Here is a 15,351-nt window from a genome sequence, read left to right on the forward strand (position 1 = left end):
ACATCTTCTGGATATATGCCTAGGAGAACTTAAACTTCTAATTCTAGGATTGTAGGTGCACACTACCATGACTCCTCCTAAATATGTTATTCACTAGAGACTCAGTTGGTATTTCTGCATATAAGGATGCACAGGATAAAAATGGGAAAAGACAGGAGAAGATGATTCATGCAAATAGCAACACCTCCCCCCAAAATGCCTTATTTATAGCAAACAAGATGGGTGTTTGCCACTGAACCTGACGACCTGAGTTCAATCCCCAAGTCTGCCATGGTGGAAGGGGAAGAACCTTCCACAGAGTTGTCCTCTGACTGCCCCACTCCCTCCCTCCACACTCTAAGGAGAAAAGCGAGTTTTTTAAAATTAAAAATAATTACAGAGAGCATTATAAGAGAATTTTAAAAGTCACCAAGAAAATATAACCGTAAGTGATGCAAGCGGTGACTACTGCATGGAAGACCAACAGGCAATGGATTCATCCCTAGACTCCTCAGTACCCAGCTCTCTGCGGTGGTCTAGACAGAAGATGAGTTATGAGAAGCTAGGCCTGGGAGAGCAGCAAATGCAGTGGTGCCTTATAGAACGTCTCACGATGCAACGGTGTAACAGACGAGGCACACCGCTCAGGACAGACGGTATGCTGCATAAAACTCGTCTTAACAAATGCAAAAAGAAAGCTGAAATTATTCAAAATATCTTTTTTTTTTTCAGTCACAATGGAATAAAGCAAGAAAGTGGAGAAAATCCACAGACACAGGCAAACTAATCCTCGTGCATTCGGAAGGCAGAGACGGGATCCCAGGGCAAACGAGTTAGCTACGCCGGAAAACAGAAGCACTGTGAGTTCAAGGAGGGATCCTGCCTCAATAAACAAAGTGGAGAGTCGTCCAGGAAGTTGCCCTGCGTTAGGGCCTCCATGTGCACACCCACACCTGTCCTTCCTCACACCTGTCCTTGCACACGTGTGCCCCCACACATGTGAACATGTGCACACACACAGACACTTAAAGTCAAATTTAAAACACACACACATACACACTGCTGGGAATGTAGCTCAGTGGTTATCACCATGCCCTGGGTTCCATCTCCAGCACGAGAGAGAGAGAGAGAGAGAGAGAGAGAGAGAGAGAGAGAGAGAGAATATCAAAATCTTCAAAAAAGCTAACTATATATTGAGAAACTAGCAGAGCAAGCGTAGGCTAAGCCCAAGGCTAGGCCAGACTAAGGAAGGAAGTAAGATCAGAGCTGAGATAAAAGACAAAGAATGGAAAAACAATTTCAAAAGGCTAACCAAGCCAAAGTCTGAAAAGCTCAAGAAAATTCACCGACTTCAGCTAGGGAGCCTTAGAGAAAGAGAGGAGACTGGTTCCTAAAGCCAGAAACAGAAGAGGGGGTGTCAGCACAACTTGTGATGTGAAAATAAAAAGGGCCACCAGAGAACGAGCAATTGTGTGCTAACAAACTGTACAGCCTAGAAAAAAGTGAATCCTCAGGAGTGAGTGGCTATAAAGACAACTGAATCATGAAACTCGAGAATCTGGGAAAGAAGCAATGAATAAGGCACGGAATCAATAATGCCAAACTGCCCCACAAAGGGTGAGAGACAGACATGGCTTTAGTGGTGAATTCTACCAACCTTTAAAGGAGAATGAATAATTTCTCTCTCTCTCTCTCTCTCTCTCTCTCTCTCTCTCTCTCTCTCTCTCTCTCTCTCTCTCTCTCTCTTTCTGTGTGTGTATGTGTCTCACTCTTCCTCTCTGTTTGTCTCTGTCTCTTTTTCTCTTCCTCTCTCTGTCTCTGTCTCTGTCTCTGTCTCTGTCTCTCTCACATACACACCCTAATGAGGAAGAAACTACATTCAAGGATCAAATACACTCAAGCTATCAGGGTGCCCCTCTGAGCCTTTTCTGGTAGACTCCACCCCAGGAGTCCCCTGGTGTGGAGTGAGTGTGTGGGTACATTTCCTGAGCACAGGGCGTGGGTGTTACCCAGTGCACATCTCTAGCACTGCCCATGTACCCCGAGTTGAATGTAGAGGAAGGGAGGCTTACCTGAGTCAAGCCGACATCCTCCTCAGGCCTAGATGGGGTGACCTTGGGGTCAGGCTCCTCACCCACGCCACTATCTTCCTCCTCCTGGGGGTTGTCCTGTGGGACCCGGCTGTCAGCAGCTGTCTCAGAGGGTAGCCTCAGGACGGCAGGGCTTGGGGAGCCCTCACTGCTCTCCTCACAGGGGAAGTTCTCACTGGCCACACTGGAGGATGGGCTGTCAATTCCACTGTCTCTGTTGGGGATCTTCATGGCACCACTTGGCTCCTGCGTGGAGCTGTCCTCTGCTGGGGCTGAGCTGCTGTGAGCCCCTCGGGGGGCACCTGGACCGATGGGAAGGGCTTGAAGCTTCCCTAGTGGGGAGCTGCTGGGCCCAGCACCAAGTACTCCAAGAGGGGAAATGGCTTCTTCTTGGGGAGTCGAGGAACTCCTACTCAATTCCATCTTCACAGCCAAACTCCCTGGGCTCTGCTAAGAGGCTGCCCAAGGACGTCCTGCTGGGGAAAAGAAGCTCAGCTCAGTACAGTCCTTGAAGGCAACCCTCAGAGCATCAGCCTCAATCAGATCGGGCAGGCTGGGGCTGTGTGGGAAATACTACTTCACAACGCCCCTTTGGGTCCTATCAAGACAGGTTTTTAAGGGAATGGCAGAGGGAATGTTTTCTTTAAAGAGGAAGGTTGTTTTTTTTTTTTTTTTTTTTTTTTTTTACTTACATAAAAAAGTAACCCTAGGCCTGGGGAATCAGTGGGGAATCCTGTGCAAGCATGGGCCCCTGAGTTCAGACACACAGCAGTGGTGTTAAAAGCTGGCCATGGTGGTGACCGTGCCCGTGATCCCTGTGCTAGCCGTGGGGGCCATGGAGACAACTGGACCCTGGCAGCTCAGTGGCCAGCCAGTCAAGCCAAAAGAATGACTTCTAGTGAGAGACCCTGCCACAAACTTTAAAATAGAGGGAGACGCAGACATCATCTATGGCCTACATACACACGCACATGTATGTTTGGGTGCACCCCACCTCCGTACACACAGAAGTAATCCCGTGGAACAGTGGGTGGAGTTCCTGGGACGTGAGGCTATGAGCTGCTTAACATATTTAAAAGTAAATGCGTGAACAGTGGAACCACCAGCCGAAGGGTGGCGGCTCCCATTTACAACACACTTGTGTGTCGTCCCCCCACCAAGGCTCTTTCAACCCTGATCTTCCCCAGGGGAGGAAGCCTATGTCCTGATCACTACAGGCAGTTCACACGACACTTGCACTGGCCCACCACACAGAGAGACAAAGTCAAGAGTCAATTCTTAGAGGTCAAGGCATTCATCAACAACTCCGAGGAGGGTCAAAGGTGAGCCTGGACGAGAGGGAGGCAGTCTCTGAAACCACCTTGATAATAAGGTGTAGTTTCAGGGGAACAGGGTGAGGGGGGCTGGTAACACTTACCTGTTGCCCAACACTGTTGCCCAATGAGGTTGTCAGGGATTGATGAACAGGCACCTGCTTCCTCTGGGGCTTTGGAATTGCCCAACAGAGTCTAGAACAATCTGTCAAGCTGTCTTGTCCAGACCATTGGAAGTGGAGTTGTTTAGAAGGTGCTGGAAAACAATAACAACAACAACAACAAAAAGACAATGGTGTTTGGAACAGACCAAAGCCCCAGTTCTAAAGGAAGGAGCTGAAGTAAGATGTCTTAGGGCTCCGCCCACCATAGCAGACTCAGGGCAGGACACAGGCTTCCTCGGGGCAGATGGAGAGCACAAAATGGCCCACCGTCAGCTTCTAAGACCAATCGTGGGACCCAAGAAGGCTAGGATGGTGCCAGTACCGGTGGCCGTGGGTAAGCTGTGCCCTAGAGCCAGGGATGTTTAAGAGAGCTCAGCACATCACCATCCTTCCTAGCCTACAAAGTCACCCAGCCACCTTGCCAGCACCCACTGTAGTGTCCCCATGTAGTAAAGATCTTAAACACTCACACTCCTTGGCTATGCTAATTCACTCGGTGACTCGAGCACATTCACACCCTACGAGACACACTCAGTGACGGGCTCACACAGTGCTCCACCACCACCAGACACACACAGTCACCACACTCGGTTCCCACACTGGACACTCAGAATTGGCTCCCACACACTCACTCTCTGATGCTCCGCGGTCCGCAGCTTCTCTCCTCACTTCCTCCTTCACCAGAGAGCAGAGTTAGAACCATGGGTGTAGAGTCCTGGCCTCCAGCTACACATCTGACTGCCTTGCCTCTGGCCACGCACAGAGTTGGTCCAGTCCCCCTAGCTCTGGGAGCCAATAGGCCACAGAATGGAGCTCCTCCCACCCACACAGGCTCCTGAGTGAGCTAACCTTCTTGTGGCTAAACTACCTTGGGATAGGTTTTTCTGTCAGTGACTCCAAAGTCACTACAAGAAGATATTTTCATTGGCTAGCATCACTTTTTTTTTTTTTTTAAGGAAATAGCTTTATTATTCAGGTTACTATATAACCGTATGTCAAGGCCAATGAGTCAGATGTGTCCAAACATCTGTAGTAGCTGGCCAGTAAGTGCATTTAGCTATTAAATTCAACTAGAAAGAAGAGTGTTGAGCATGCTCCAAGCCAGTAGCAAGCTAAACAGTAACTAGACTTGGTGCTAACATTCTTAGCAGGCTGGCTGGACAGAAATATCTGACTTCCAAACAGAAAATACATGTTTGTCTACATTCTTCTCATAGCATTGGGAGATAAACTGAATGTTTCCAGAAGTTGACATGACACAGCAATAAAAAAGCTCTGTACGGAATGTGAGCTGAGCTCAGCCTCAGTGTGGTCAGAGGCTGTGGCAACCAGGCAGAGTAGGAGGCTCGCTGGTCCCTACTACAGGGGAGTTACACTTCGGGTCAAGACATGTGCCTGCGTTTGCGAGCGCCGTAGTCAATGCTGAGCTGAGCGCCTCCTGTAGCCATTCTCCCTCTTCTTGCTATACACGGCCTCTCACTAAGCCTGAAGCTCAGTTTGGCTAGACTGGCTAGGCAGCAAGCCCCAGGGATCCTTCGTTTTCCATCCACCAGCAACTGGAATTTCAGGGGGTGTTTGGTCACGCCCAGCCTTTTATGTGAGTCCTGTGGAGATTCAAGCACCTTACCAAGTAAGCCATCTTCCTACCGCATTGCTTTTTTTTTTTTTTTTTTGATTTATTTATTTATTATATGTAAGTACACTGTAGCTATATTCAGACACTCGAGAAGAGGGAGTCAGATCTTGTTAAGGATGATTGTGAGCCACCATGTGGTTGCTGGGATTTGAACTCTGCACCTTTGGAAGAGCAGTCGGGTGCTCTTACCGGCTGAGCCATCTCACCAGCCCAACCGCATTGCTTTTGAGACAAGGTCTCATGCCGTTCAGGTTGGTGCCAAGCCTTCTAGGTAACCATAACTGGCCTTTAGAACTCCTGACCCTTCCTGCCTCTTCCTCCCAGTGCCGGGATTCTAGGGGTCTACTATCATGTTGAGCTCAGAATCAAGGTTTATTTTTAGCCGAACCAACAAAAAAAAAATGAAGAAGAAAATGCCCATTACAAGCGGTTTGCCACAAGCCTAGCTAGTGGTGGTGGCGGCACACACCTTTAATCCCAGCACTCAGGAGGCAGAGGCAGGCAGATCTCTGTGAGTTCGAGGCCAGCCTGATCAACAGACTGAGTTCCAGGACACTCACAGCTACACAGAGAAAAACAAAGTGGTTTGCCGTATGCTTCAATATACCACATAAAGGAAAGTTGATGAGACACCATACATCAGACAGCAGAGCCCCACAAGCCCTCGAGAGATGGGGACCATGGGATGAGACCTCTTGTTGTCTCAGATGACTGCCTAGAGACTATCTGTGAGCCAGGGGGCGGGAAGGAGAGCCCAGTGGGCGCACAGAAGTGAGAAGATGCCCAGGTGACCATAAAGGCTGACTGGTGTTGACAGGAAAGAGCTCTACAAAGAAGAAAGCTTTACTGAGAGACCCAGAGATCCTCCGAGATGCTTCTATGTTGAGTTCACATGAGAGGGGACATTACGAGCCTGGACAAAGAACATTCCCTCAGAGGACCGGAAGGAGCATTTGCAATGCCACACAGGGCAGGGTTACCTGTGACCACTGTCCATCCTGAAAACTGCAGACCTGCAAGGTGTCAAGTCCAGTACTCAGGAGGGTCTTGTCTCAGGGGTGGGAGATCACTAACCTTCCAGTGGCCTCTGCCATCCCAGCTAACAAGTCTTAACAGGAAGGCCAAACCAATTACAATGGAATTTCCCCCTTGAAGAAAACTCTAAAATGTCTGGGACCCAGCAAAGTAAAAACCTCAAGAGATTGACATCTAATCAAAAATTACCAGGCAGGCCTAGGACAGTCAGTAGAGAGCTTACCTAGTGTGTTTGAAGCCCCAGGTTCAGTCCCCAATACTATATAAATTGTACCTGGTGGTACACCCCTGTAGTAAGGGAGGAGAGTAGGGAGTTCAAGGTCAACCTTGACTATATGGGAGGTTAGAGTTTAGTCTAAGCTACATAGACCTTGCTTTTTTTTTTTTTTTAAGTTCCTTCTCCTGAATACCAGACATACATAGAACCAGTTGTGATGGAAAAAAACCAAACCAAAACCTCAATCAGTTGAAGGTGACTCATGGGAACATTGAGACGTATTATGCCTGTATCTAAGAATAATGACAGAATAACCGTAGGTGAGCCACTTTGGGTCCTTATTTGGCTTCTCCTTGGCTTAGCTTGATGGCTTCACATTGAAAATCCACCAAGTCCATCTCATCAAGGAGCAAGCCCCCAGGTGCCCTCATCATGGCCTGGTGGGATGACCAGCCCCCAGGGAGATTAATGCCACCTCGTGACTCAGAGGTGCCTGGGAGGGATGAGTGCTCATCTTGGGCTCTCAGCCTAGGAAGATCTCTAGTTTCTCATCTGATGAGAACACAGAGGGGGGGCCTCTCGCCTTGGAACTGGGGTGGGGGATCAGTGGGACCTCAGGGCAGGGCAGAGAGGCATGAGGGCAGGCTGAGTGGAGAAGACAACACAGCATCTCTCTTTTGTTTTTCCCCCACTGAGACAGGGTCTTCCTTCCTACAATCCAAGCAAGTTCCCAGTCTCCTCAAGGCTGGGATTGCGGGCGAAAGCCATCGTGCTCAGAGGGAACGATTCCTTTTGAACCAAGGCTGGGGGGCTGGGGGGAGAGGTGGCTCTAGGAATTCACACTAAGATGCCAATGTCTCAAAACTCCTTGTAGAGGACCAGGAGGAGTGTGGTCCACAGAGACCTGAGCTATGTAAAGAACACCCACCAGCCTGTCTTTGAAGCCTCTGCACAGAGCGTTGACCCCCTGTGCCAAAGCCCTCCCCCTGCTCCCCAGTCTTCCTCTGCAAGACCAAGGCCCAACTGTACAACCTGTCACCTAGGGATGAGGCTAGGAATGGTGGGCGGTGGCACAGCATCAAGGACCGTCCTGGTGGCCCCGAGATTATTACAGCTTCAGCATATGACTTTAGGTCGATGAGGGAATGGTTTCCTCATGGGTTACACCACCCTAGATGAGAGATCCAGAGACAGAGGAAGGGGACACATAGAGTTCCCTGCATACTCAGGGGGTTCAAGCTACCAGAGGTTCCAGCAGCAACCCTGGTCTCATAGGAAGGCCTGAGCAGACACCCTTTGCTCTCACCCCGAGCTAATCCAATCTCACAGGGTGTATTAACAGCCTACTCACCACAAACTGAATGCAGTTTGACTACTTTCAGTATATTCAGTGTGTGTGTGTGTGTGTGTGTGTGTGTGTGTTTGTGTGTGTGTGTGTAATATTCTGGGGATGGAATCCAAGGCCTTGTCACACCTAACTCATTTAATCTTAAAACAAAATTAAATTACTATTATATTTACTCATCTGTGTGTATGTGTGTGCATGCATGAGTGCATGGGTGCATGTGTGTGCGTGCATGGGTGTATGTGTGCACGTGTGTGTTTGTGCACGTGTGTGTGTATGTGTGTGCGCATGTGGAAGTCAGAGGACAACTTGTGGGTCTCCTCGCTTCTTCCACCATGAACTTCCTGAGGACAGAACTCAGGTCATCAGGCTTGGTGACACGTGCCTTTACCTGCTTGCTGGTCCATCTTGCAGGCCCCCAGAATTCCATTCTTTCTGTAGGTTCAGGCTGCCTTCAGAACAAGCTCTTTGGCTCGGTATATAATTCTGTCTCTATTTGGGATTATGTTTGGCAATTTCCATTGTAAAACACAATGAAGCAAGACGGAAAAGCAAAGACCTTCACGATAGCCCGAAGCAGACACTGGCTTTTCCACATCACGGTCCACCCAACCACCCTACCCTGACCCCCTTAGTGCTGATATTCTCCCAGGAGTCCCTCAGATGCTCTGCACAAACTTTTCCTCGGTAGGGAATAGGATTGCTCACCCTGTTTTATCTGGCTCCCAAGCAGGCTTTCCCTCTAACAGGCACCCCACGACTGCACCCCACGACTCCCGCATGCTCCCCATGCTCCTCTCCTCCTCCATTCAGCCCCCCATCCATCCAGCCCTCACCCAAGCTTTTCCTCCGTACACTGTTATCCTCCTCATCCTCTCCTCACCGGCATGCAATTAAAAGAGGAGCCTCATTTTATCACATGACCCCCCAGCTGGGCCCATAAGACCTGCTAGATGTTTTGGGGGAACAAGTCAATGGTTGACTTGGAACCAACGTGCCAGTGAACATTTAGAATTCTGCTAATATGGCTACATCCACATGCAGAAATAAGCCTTCACTGCATGCAAATTTTGAAAACATAAAATTTAAGTTCCTTGTAATTGAGATCATGGCAGGTAGCATTCCATCTTAAAGAATGCTCGTAGGCCAGGCCCACCACATCATCGTGCCGTTGACAACTGAAACAGGAAGACCAGACCATGACTTAAGTGTCAGGTGTTATAACACAAACCCAAATGTCAGGGGCTAAAACGCCGAGACCCAAACCTGGGAGAGCTTTGGAGGTCAGTCATGAGGCAAAACACAGGGTCTGGGTTCCATGCACAGTTAAGTACAAGTTGCTCTACCTCACAGAACCTGAGTGTCCAAGTCATGTCACCTCACAGACCCAAGTCACCATGTTATCCCACTCCCCAAGATCTGAGTATCCAGGTAACCTCAGAGGATCTGAGTAACCACGCCCTCTACCTCTCAGGACCTAAGAAAACAGGCTACTTAACAGGACATGGAATCAGGTCCTACTGCCTCATAGGACCTGAGTGTCAAGGCTAACCCACATATGGGACCTGAGAGTCCATATCATTCCACCTTATAGAACCTGATCGGACACTTCCCAAGAGCTGAGTAATAGTTACAAGGATCTTAAATATGTTCTATCAAAAGAATGGCCACAGGAATTTGACCTTTGCAATGCTGTTTTGTAATCTCCCCTACCTTTGAAACCTTCTTGTTTACATAAAAGCCCTTCCTCATTCCCAAAGCGTCATGGCCAGGGCAGAGGACCCCTTTTCTCATTTCATTCATCTTCTCTGCACTGAATGTTTTCCTCTCATTCTGTCTTAGTTCTTTGAGAATTTCACACAATGCATTTCAATCACAGGCACCCTTCTCCCCCAACTCCTCCCACATCTCCCTCCCCCCCCTCCACTCACCCAGCTGTGTGTCTTCTTTCTATATTAACCCACTAAACTCAATTCGTTCTACTCATATATTAGTGGATATATGGTTTTCCCCTGGAGCACCGTTAGCTTACCAGAGGCTACAGTTTCAAAGAAAACTGACCGTCCTTCTCCAAGCAGCTACTAATTGTCAATAGCTCCTCAACTAGGGGTGGGACTCTGTGCCCACCACCCCTCTCCATGCTGGGATTTATCTGGCTTCGGCTTTCACAAATATTGTACATGTTGTCACAACCCTTGTGAGTTCATTTGTGCAACTGCCCTGCTGTGTCTGGAAGACACTGTGTCCTTGTAGTTATCTGTTGCCTCTGGTGCTACCATCTTTTGGCGCTTCTTCTGCCAGGATACTTAGAAGGAGGGAGTGTGATAGAAATATCCCACTTAGGGCTGCAGATGATGGAACAGGAAGGATTAAATTGGGAAGAGGGTGAGAAGAGACAGGGTAGAGGAGGGAACACAAGAAAGGATAAATAACACTAAAGATTCAAAAAACTTCATATGAAAGCCTACTGTACAAGCTTCTTTGAAACATACACAGAGAGAGAGAGAGAGAGAGAGACAGACAGACAGACAGACAGACAGACAGACAGACAGAGACAGAGACAGAGACAGAGACAGAGACAGAGACAGAGACAGAGACAGACAGACAGAATGGAGCTACCCTATAATAGGGTGACAGTACCCTTACTGGACACTACAGGCTATCAAGTTAAAAACCCAGTGCCAGGAATGGGTTCCCTCTTTTGGAGCTGTTGGTCAATGAGACCTCGAATACCTCCAAACACAAGCTAATGTTATTGGTTACCCTACAGAACTTGATGGTAAGACCCGATTGCTGAAGAAATCACATACTTGAGTCATAAAACACATAGGAAAAAAAAATCTGGTACTGGCCTGGAAGTTGCAGCCCTTCTAGCTAACTCTCCTAGTTGCTAAGTTGCTGCTAGAGGAGGAAAGTAAGCATCAGTCACCATCAGCTGCACCCCGTGAGCTACAGCAATGACAGGCCCGGCAAACCATACTCAATGTTGTAGTAGTGGCATGAACATCAATGGGAATACCAACGACTTTCTGGTTGGATTTAAGGCCAATTCCATAAGATAAAAAACCCGTACCTGGCATCATTCATTCAGTCAAGAACCTATGGCTAGGTATGTCATAGGACTTAGGGAAGAATCTACTGCTATGATTTTCCCAAGTAGACATTGTAAAAAGCCAAATCCCAATGACTTACTAGACCCATAGGGTCTTCACCCCTCATCAGAGAATCATCTACTTACATTAGGTGGCCATTAACATAGAGGCCCACCAACTTGCACCAAATTTTAAATATCGAGAAAGATTGTGAAGCTGAATCCCAGCCAGTGGGGGAAAAGACACAGTACCCTTGCATTAGGATTAAAAGCCTGCTCTGTGTGATTGCCACCCGGAAGATCGCCCTTTCGCTTTGTCAATTGTCTGTGTGTTCTCTGTGCAGCGTTGATGAGGTCCTTGGACTCCGGGTTTCATTTCCAGTGTAGTTCACCCTGCCTCACAGGACCTGAGTGTTCAGCTCAGCTCATTGTACAGGACCTGAACATTTCATTATTCCCCCATTTCTAGGGGCTCGGAGATGGGCAATGAGGTTGTAGGAGGTGAAAGGCAGCAAGTGAGGAGTTTCAAACCGGGCCATGTGGGGTATACTTTCCATGGTAGGAATCACAGGGGTGGGTGTTGGGCAGGGGGAACAGGAAATCAAGTCCAATGCCGATGTAGATGGCAGCCAGTGGGCCCAGGCCCATTTGAATAATTTTTTTGAGACAGGGGCTCACCAATCAGCTGTTTAAGGGAAAGTCAGTATCTGGTGCCCACATGCCCCAGAGACCACCTGTTAATGGTCATGGGAGAGGCTGCCTAGCACCAGAGTCAGAAAACCAGAAGGAAGAGCAGGCCAGACCTCAGTACGGTCACATGTTAGCCTCACTGTGGTGCAAAATATGTCACCAGGCAGCAGGCGGCTTGCCCTCAGTTCATCATGTTGCTGTCCCCCTTTTACACAGGGTCTGGCCTATGGCATTCCTCCGCGCTAGCCCAGATCTGTCAGAGGATCCTGCACACAGAGGGAAGTGGCCACAGTGAACGATGGCCCTTCTCATTTCTCATTTCCTTCCTGGACTAGCTTGGTCCCTGCCCCCTGTCTGTCCCCCTGCCCAGAGGCAGACAGAGACAGGCCACCACAGTAGTGACCAGCTCTGTGCGTTCTTGTGTCCTTGTTCATTGTTTGGGGCACACGTCCATCTCAGAGCCTTCCTGTAGTCACTACAATAAGTCCACCAAGCCAGCATAGTCTGGGTTTTATATCTGCCTAACGCTGATTTGACTTCCTTCCCAGTCGCTTTACAATGGAGACAGACACAATGGAGCAATCACAATTTCTATCTGTAAGGGGAGGATCGCAATCGGCCCACCCAGGGCTCATAAGAAGGCGCAGTGCGGCGGAAACTTCCGGAACACGCATCAAGATACCCAGAGTCCCTGTTGTAACCCATGGAGCTGGCTTTCATCCCTGAGCGGCAGGGCCAGGTTTCTCACTCGACAGTGAGGCTTCTGAAGACAAGCAAGCCCACTTCAGCACTGATCTCATAATGTGCTCTGGGCCTCTGTATGCAGAGTTCAGTGTGGCTCTCGGGCCCCTGCACATTGGGAGGTGCAGACCCCTCTATAAACAGAAGCCAGCCTCCACTGCGACCTTGCAGGGGCAGAAGCAGGCTTCAGGGGGCCTGTGGCAGCCCAGTTGAGACAAACCACTTCCTCCTGTCCTTGCCGGAGCTGGCCCCACCCCCAAACCAAGCACTTTGTGTGTTATCAGCTCAGAGAGCTTATGTGGGGACCATTTAGTCCATTCACAGACTGGGTGGTGGTGGTGGTGGGGCTGGGATGAGCTGACAGAGTGCTCATCTCTCACCAAAAGGGGGACTTGGGAGAGTCTCAGTAAACCACATGGAGAGCCAGGCTAATGAGCGAACCTGTCTAAAAAACAAGATAGACAGGTCCTGGAGAGTAACATCTGAGAGTGTCTTATGGTTTCCCTACACATGCCCCAACACACACACACACACACACACACACACACACACACAAATGGCTAACAATTTTAGTCTTTGTTTTGGGTCCCCCCCCCCCCGCAAGAGACAGTGCTTCTCTGTGTGGCCCTGCTGTGTGGAACTTGCTCTGTAGACCAGGCTGGCCTGGAACTCAAGAGATCCACCTGCTTATGTCTCCCAAATGCTGGGACTGAAAGTGTGTGCCACCACCACTACCACCACCATCCCTGGCTAGGCAGGTCCAATCTAAAATGAGGCAGAGGTGCGTAAGCTCTAAACCTCAGTGTGGCTTGGCATCATTCCAACTCCATGTTACAGAAAGGGAAATGGAGGCAGAATCTGCCTATCACCCTGTTCCTGACATTCTTTCTCACCAGAGTCCCCTCCCTATCCCCCTACAGCTGCTCATCCCCTGGAGCACTCAGTCACTCCCAGAAAAATGACAAGTGGCTTGTCACCCACCATGATGGTGACTTCTGCCTCACTCCCCACAGGTCCCAGAGTCCGGCTTTTCAAATATGCCCCTGCCTACTCTGCATGGCATACAGTAACATAGTGTTGTCGCAATCATACCGTACCATCCGTGCTGCCATGAGCCTGCCCTGTGGCTGCCAGCCTCCTAAGGGGCTGTACCACTACCCATAGCTGCCCAGGCAAAGCTCTGAGGGGTCCCAAGGAGTCCTTCGAGGGCTTAGTTTTCTTTCCTAGCAGTGTCCAGCTAGACAGACATATCTGTTAATATCTAAACTGTAGACTCGAGAAGATTCCAGAGCCACATGGGATGCGAACGCCTATTCTCCATTAAATCATCCCCTGGGACCACCTCTTTTGCTTAAGCAGAAAAAGACCTGCTTTCTTCCCACCTAAGGTAGGTACCCTGTGTGGGGTCAGCCTTGGCTCTGTGCCCCCCCACAGCCTCCCAGGGGGCACAACAGTCACCGACAGACTGCCCATACCCTAAGTTTGAGCTGTGCCTCACCTGCCAATAGCACGTCCAGCCCTCTGTAGTCGCGAATGCTTCTCACGCCCATCCATAGCAACCCTATCTTCTCGCCTGTACAAGCCACTGAGAGACAACAACATGAAAAGAGACACTGCTACCACCGCCATAGCAACTTCCTGCCTCGAAAACATCTCCCTTGAATGGTTCCTGTTTGGTTTCTGGTAATCTCCTACCACCCTCAGCCACGAAAGCCCCTTCACAACACAAGACCAACACTGTAGGAGTCGGCAAAGATTCCAGGAGCCAATCTCCACTCACCCTTCTTCCAAGACCAGTCTGCATCTCCCCCAGGGCTGAACTCATGTAAGAACAAAACCCAACTTCCTCTTTCTAACTTTTGCAATATTGGTCACAAAACAGTGGCACATTTGCATTTCCGTAACGATGACACAACATGAGAGGAGGTTGGTCTGCTGGTCCTGAAGGGTCTGGTCTGCTTGTGGTGGGACGACTTCGAAAGTGTAATCCTTTTACGTGACCTGGCTCAACCCTACCAGGCTCTGCGGTAGCAGCCAGCGCTGAGCTTAAGTTTAACAAGTCACTGAGGAAAGACACCTCCTGCATCTGGCTTGGTGAGCTCCTCTGAGCAGACCTGAGATGGATGTTGTCCACGGGGAAGAGGATCCATCAGGGGACACGTGACCCAAGCCAGACAGACCTTGGTGACTACAGAAGGCTATAAGAAACACACCCCACCGGTGACATTGTTTCACGGTGACTCCAAGAGACCTGAGGGAACTTCTGGTGATCTGGCTGATGACGACTGCCCTGGCAGGGCTAAGCTCTGCCTCTTCCAGGCAGCCCTCCGGGAAAGTCCCCTCATTATCTCAGGAAGTCAATAAATAATGGGGCAGGGGGTTACCCTAACATGCAGATAGGCTGCAAATTTGACTCCATTTCAGTAATGTCTTCTTAATCTATCCTAAATTTTGTGTTTGTTTCAGGTTTTGTTGAGACAGCCTCACCAAGTAGTCTGGGATGGCTTTGGATTCACTGTGTTGTCCAAACTCATTTGAATTTACACTGTTTCAGTCTTTCAAATGCTGGGATCGCTATTGTGCACCATTGCATCAGCTAATCTTAAACTCTCTCTCTCTCTCTCTCTCTCTCTCTCTCTCTCTCTCTCTCTCTGTGTGTGTGTGTGTGTGTGTGTGTGTTTGTGTGTGTGCGCACACGTGCATAATATGGAGGCCAAAAGTCAAAGCTAAGTGTCTTCTTCAATTGCAGTCCACATTATTATTATTGTTGTTGTTGTTATTGTTATTGTTACTGTTATTATTGGCATTTATTGCTAGTCACCCTGGGATTAACCAACATGACTAGCGTGGCTAGCCAGCGATCCGCCAGGGACCCTTCTGTCTCGGCCTCCATCAGCCTTTTCCCATGAGTGCTGGGGCTGCACTCACTTCCTCATGCTTGGACTGAACCATCTCCTCAGTCCTCTAAATGCTTATTTTAATTAGCTAATATTTTCTGTGTATATGTGTGTACGAATGTGCACATGCATGCATGAGTGCGTATGTACCTG

The 15,351-nt window shown here is 49.1% G+C and overlaps 1 protein-coding gene across 4 annotated transcripts in view; it reads right to left on the reverse strand.

Annotated features, from left to right (window-relative positions):
• Fgd3 (FYVE, RhoGEF and PH domain containing 3) overlaps positions 1-15,351 on the reverse strand; it is a 58,913-nt gene that overhangs the window by 33,183 nt on the left and 10,379 nt on the right. Inside the window, exons 1-3 of one of the 4 annotated variants that reach the window (XM_021215636.2) lie at positions 14,082-14,141; positions 3,487-3,638; positions 2,052-2,542 (exon numbers count right to left, since the gene is read on the reverse strand). In XM_021215636.2, the coding sequence (XP_021071295.1) occupies positions 2,052-2,492 (441 nt within the window). In that variant the 5' untranslated portion in view covers positions 2,493-2,542; positions 3,487-3,638; positions 14,082-14,141. Of the gene's footprint in view, positions 1-2,051; positions 2,546-3,486; positions 3,639-4,178; positions 4,619-14,081; positions 14,142-15,351 lie in introns of those variants that run through there. The other 3 variants (XM_021215637.2, XM_029547648.1, XM_029547647.1) reach the window with 3 other exon arrangements.

Source organism: Mus pahari, chromosome 16 (genome assembly GCF_900095145.1).
Source record: "Mus pahari chromosome 16, PAHARI_EIJ_v1.1, whole genome shotgun sequence".
In the NCBI taxonomy this organism is placed as follows: Eukaryota; Metazoa; Chordata; class Mammalia; order Rodentia; family Muridae; genus Mus; species Mus pahari.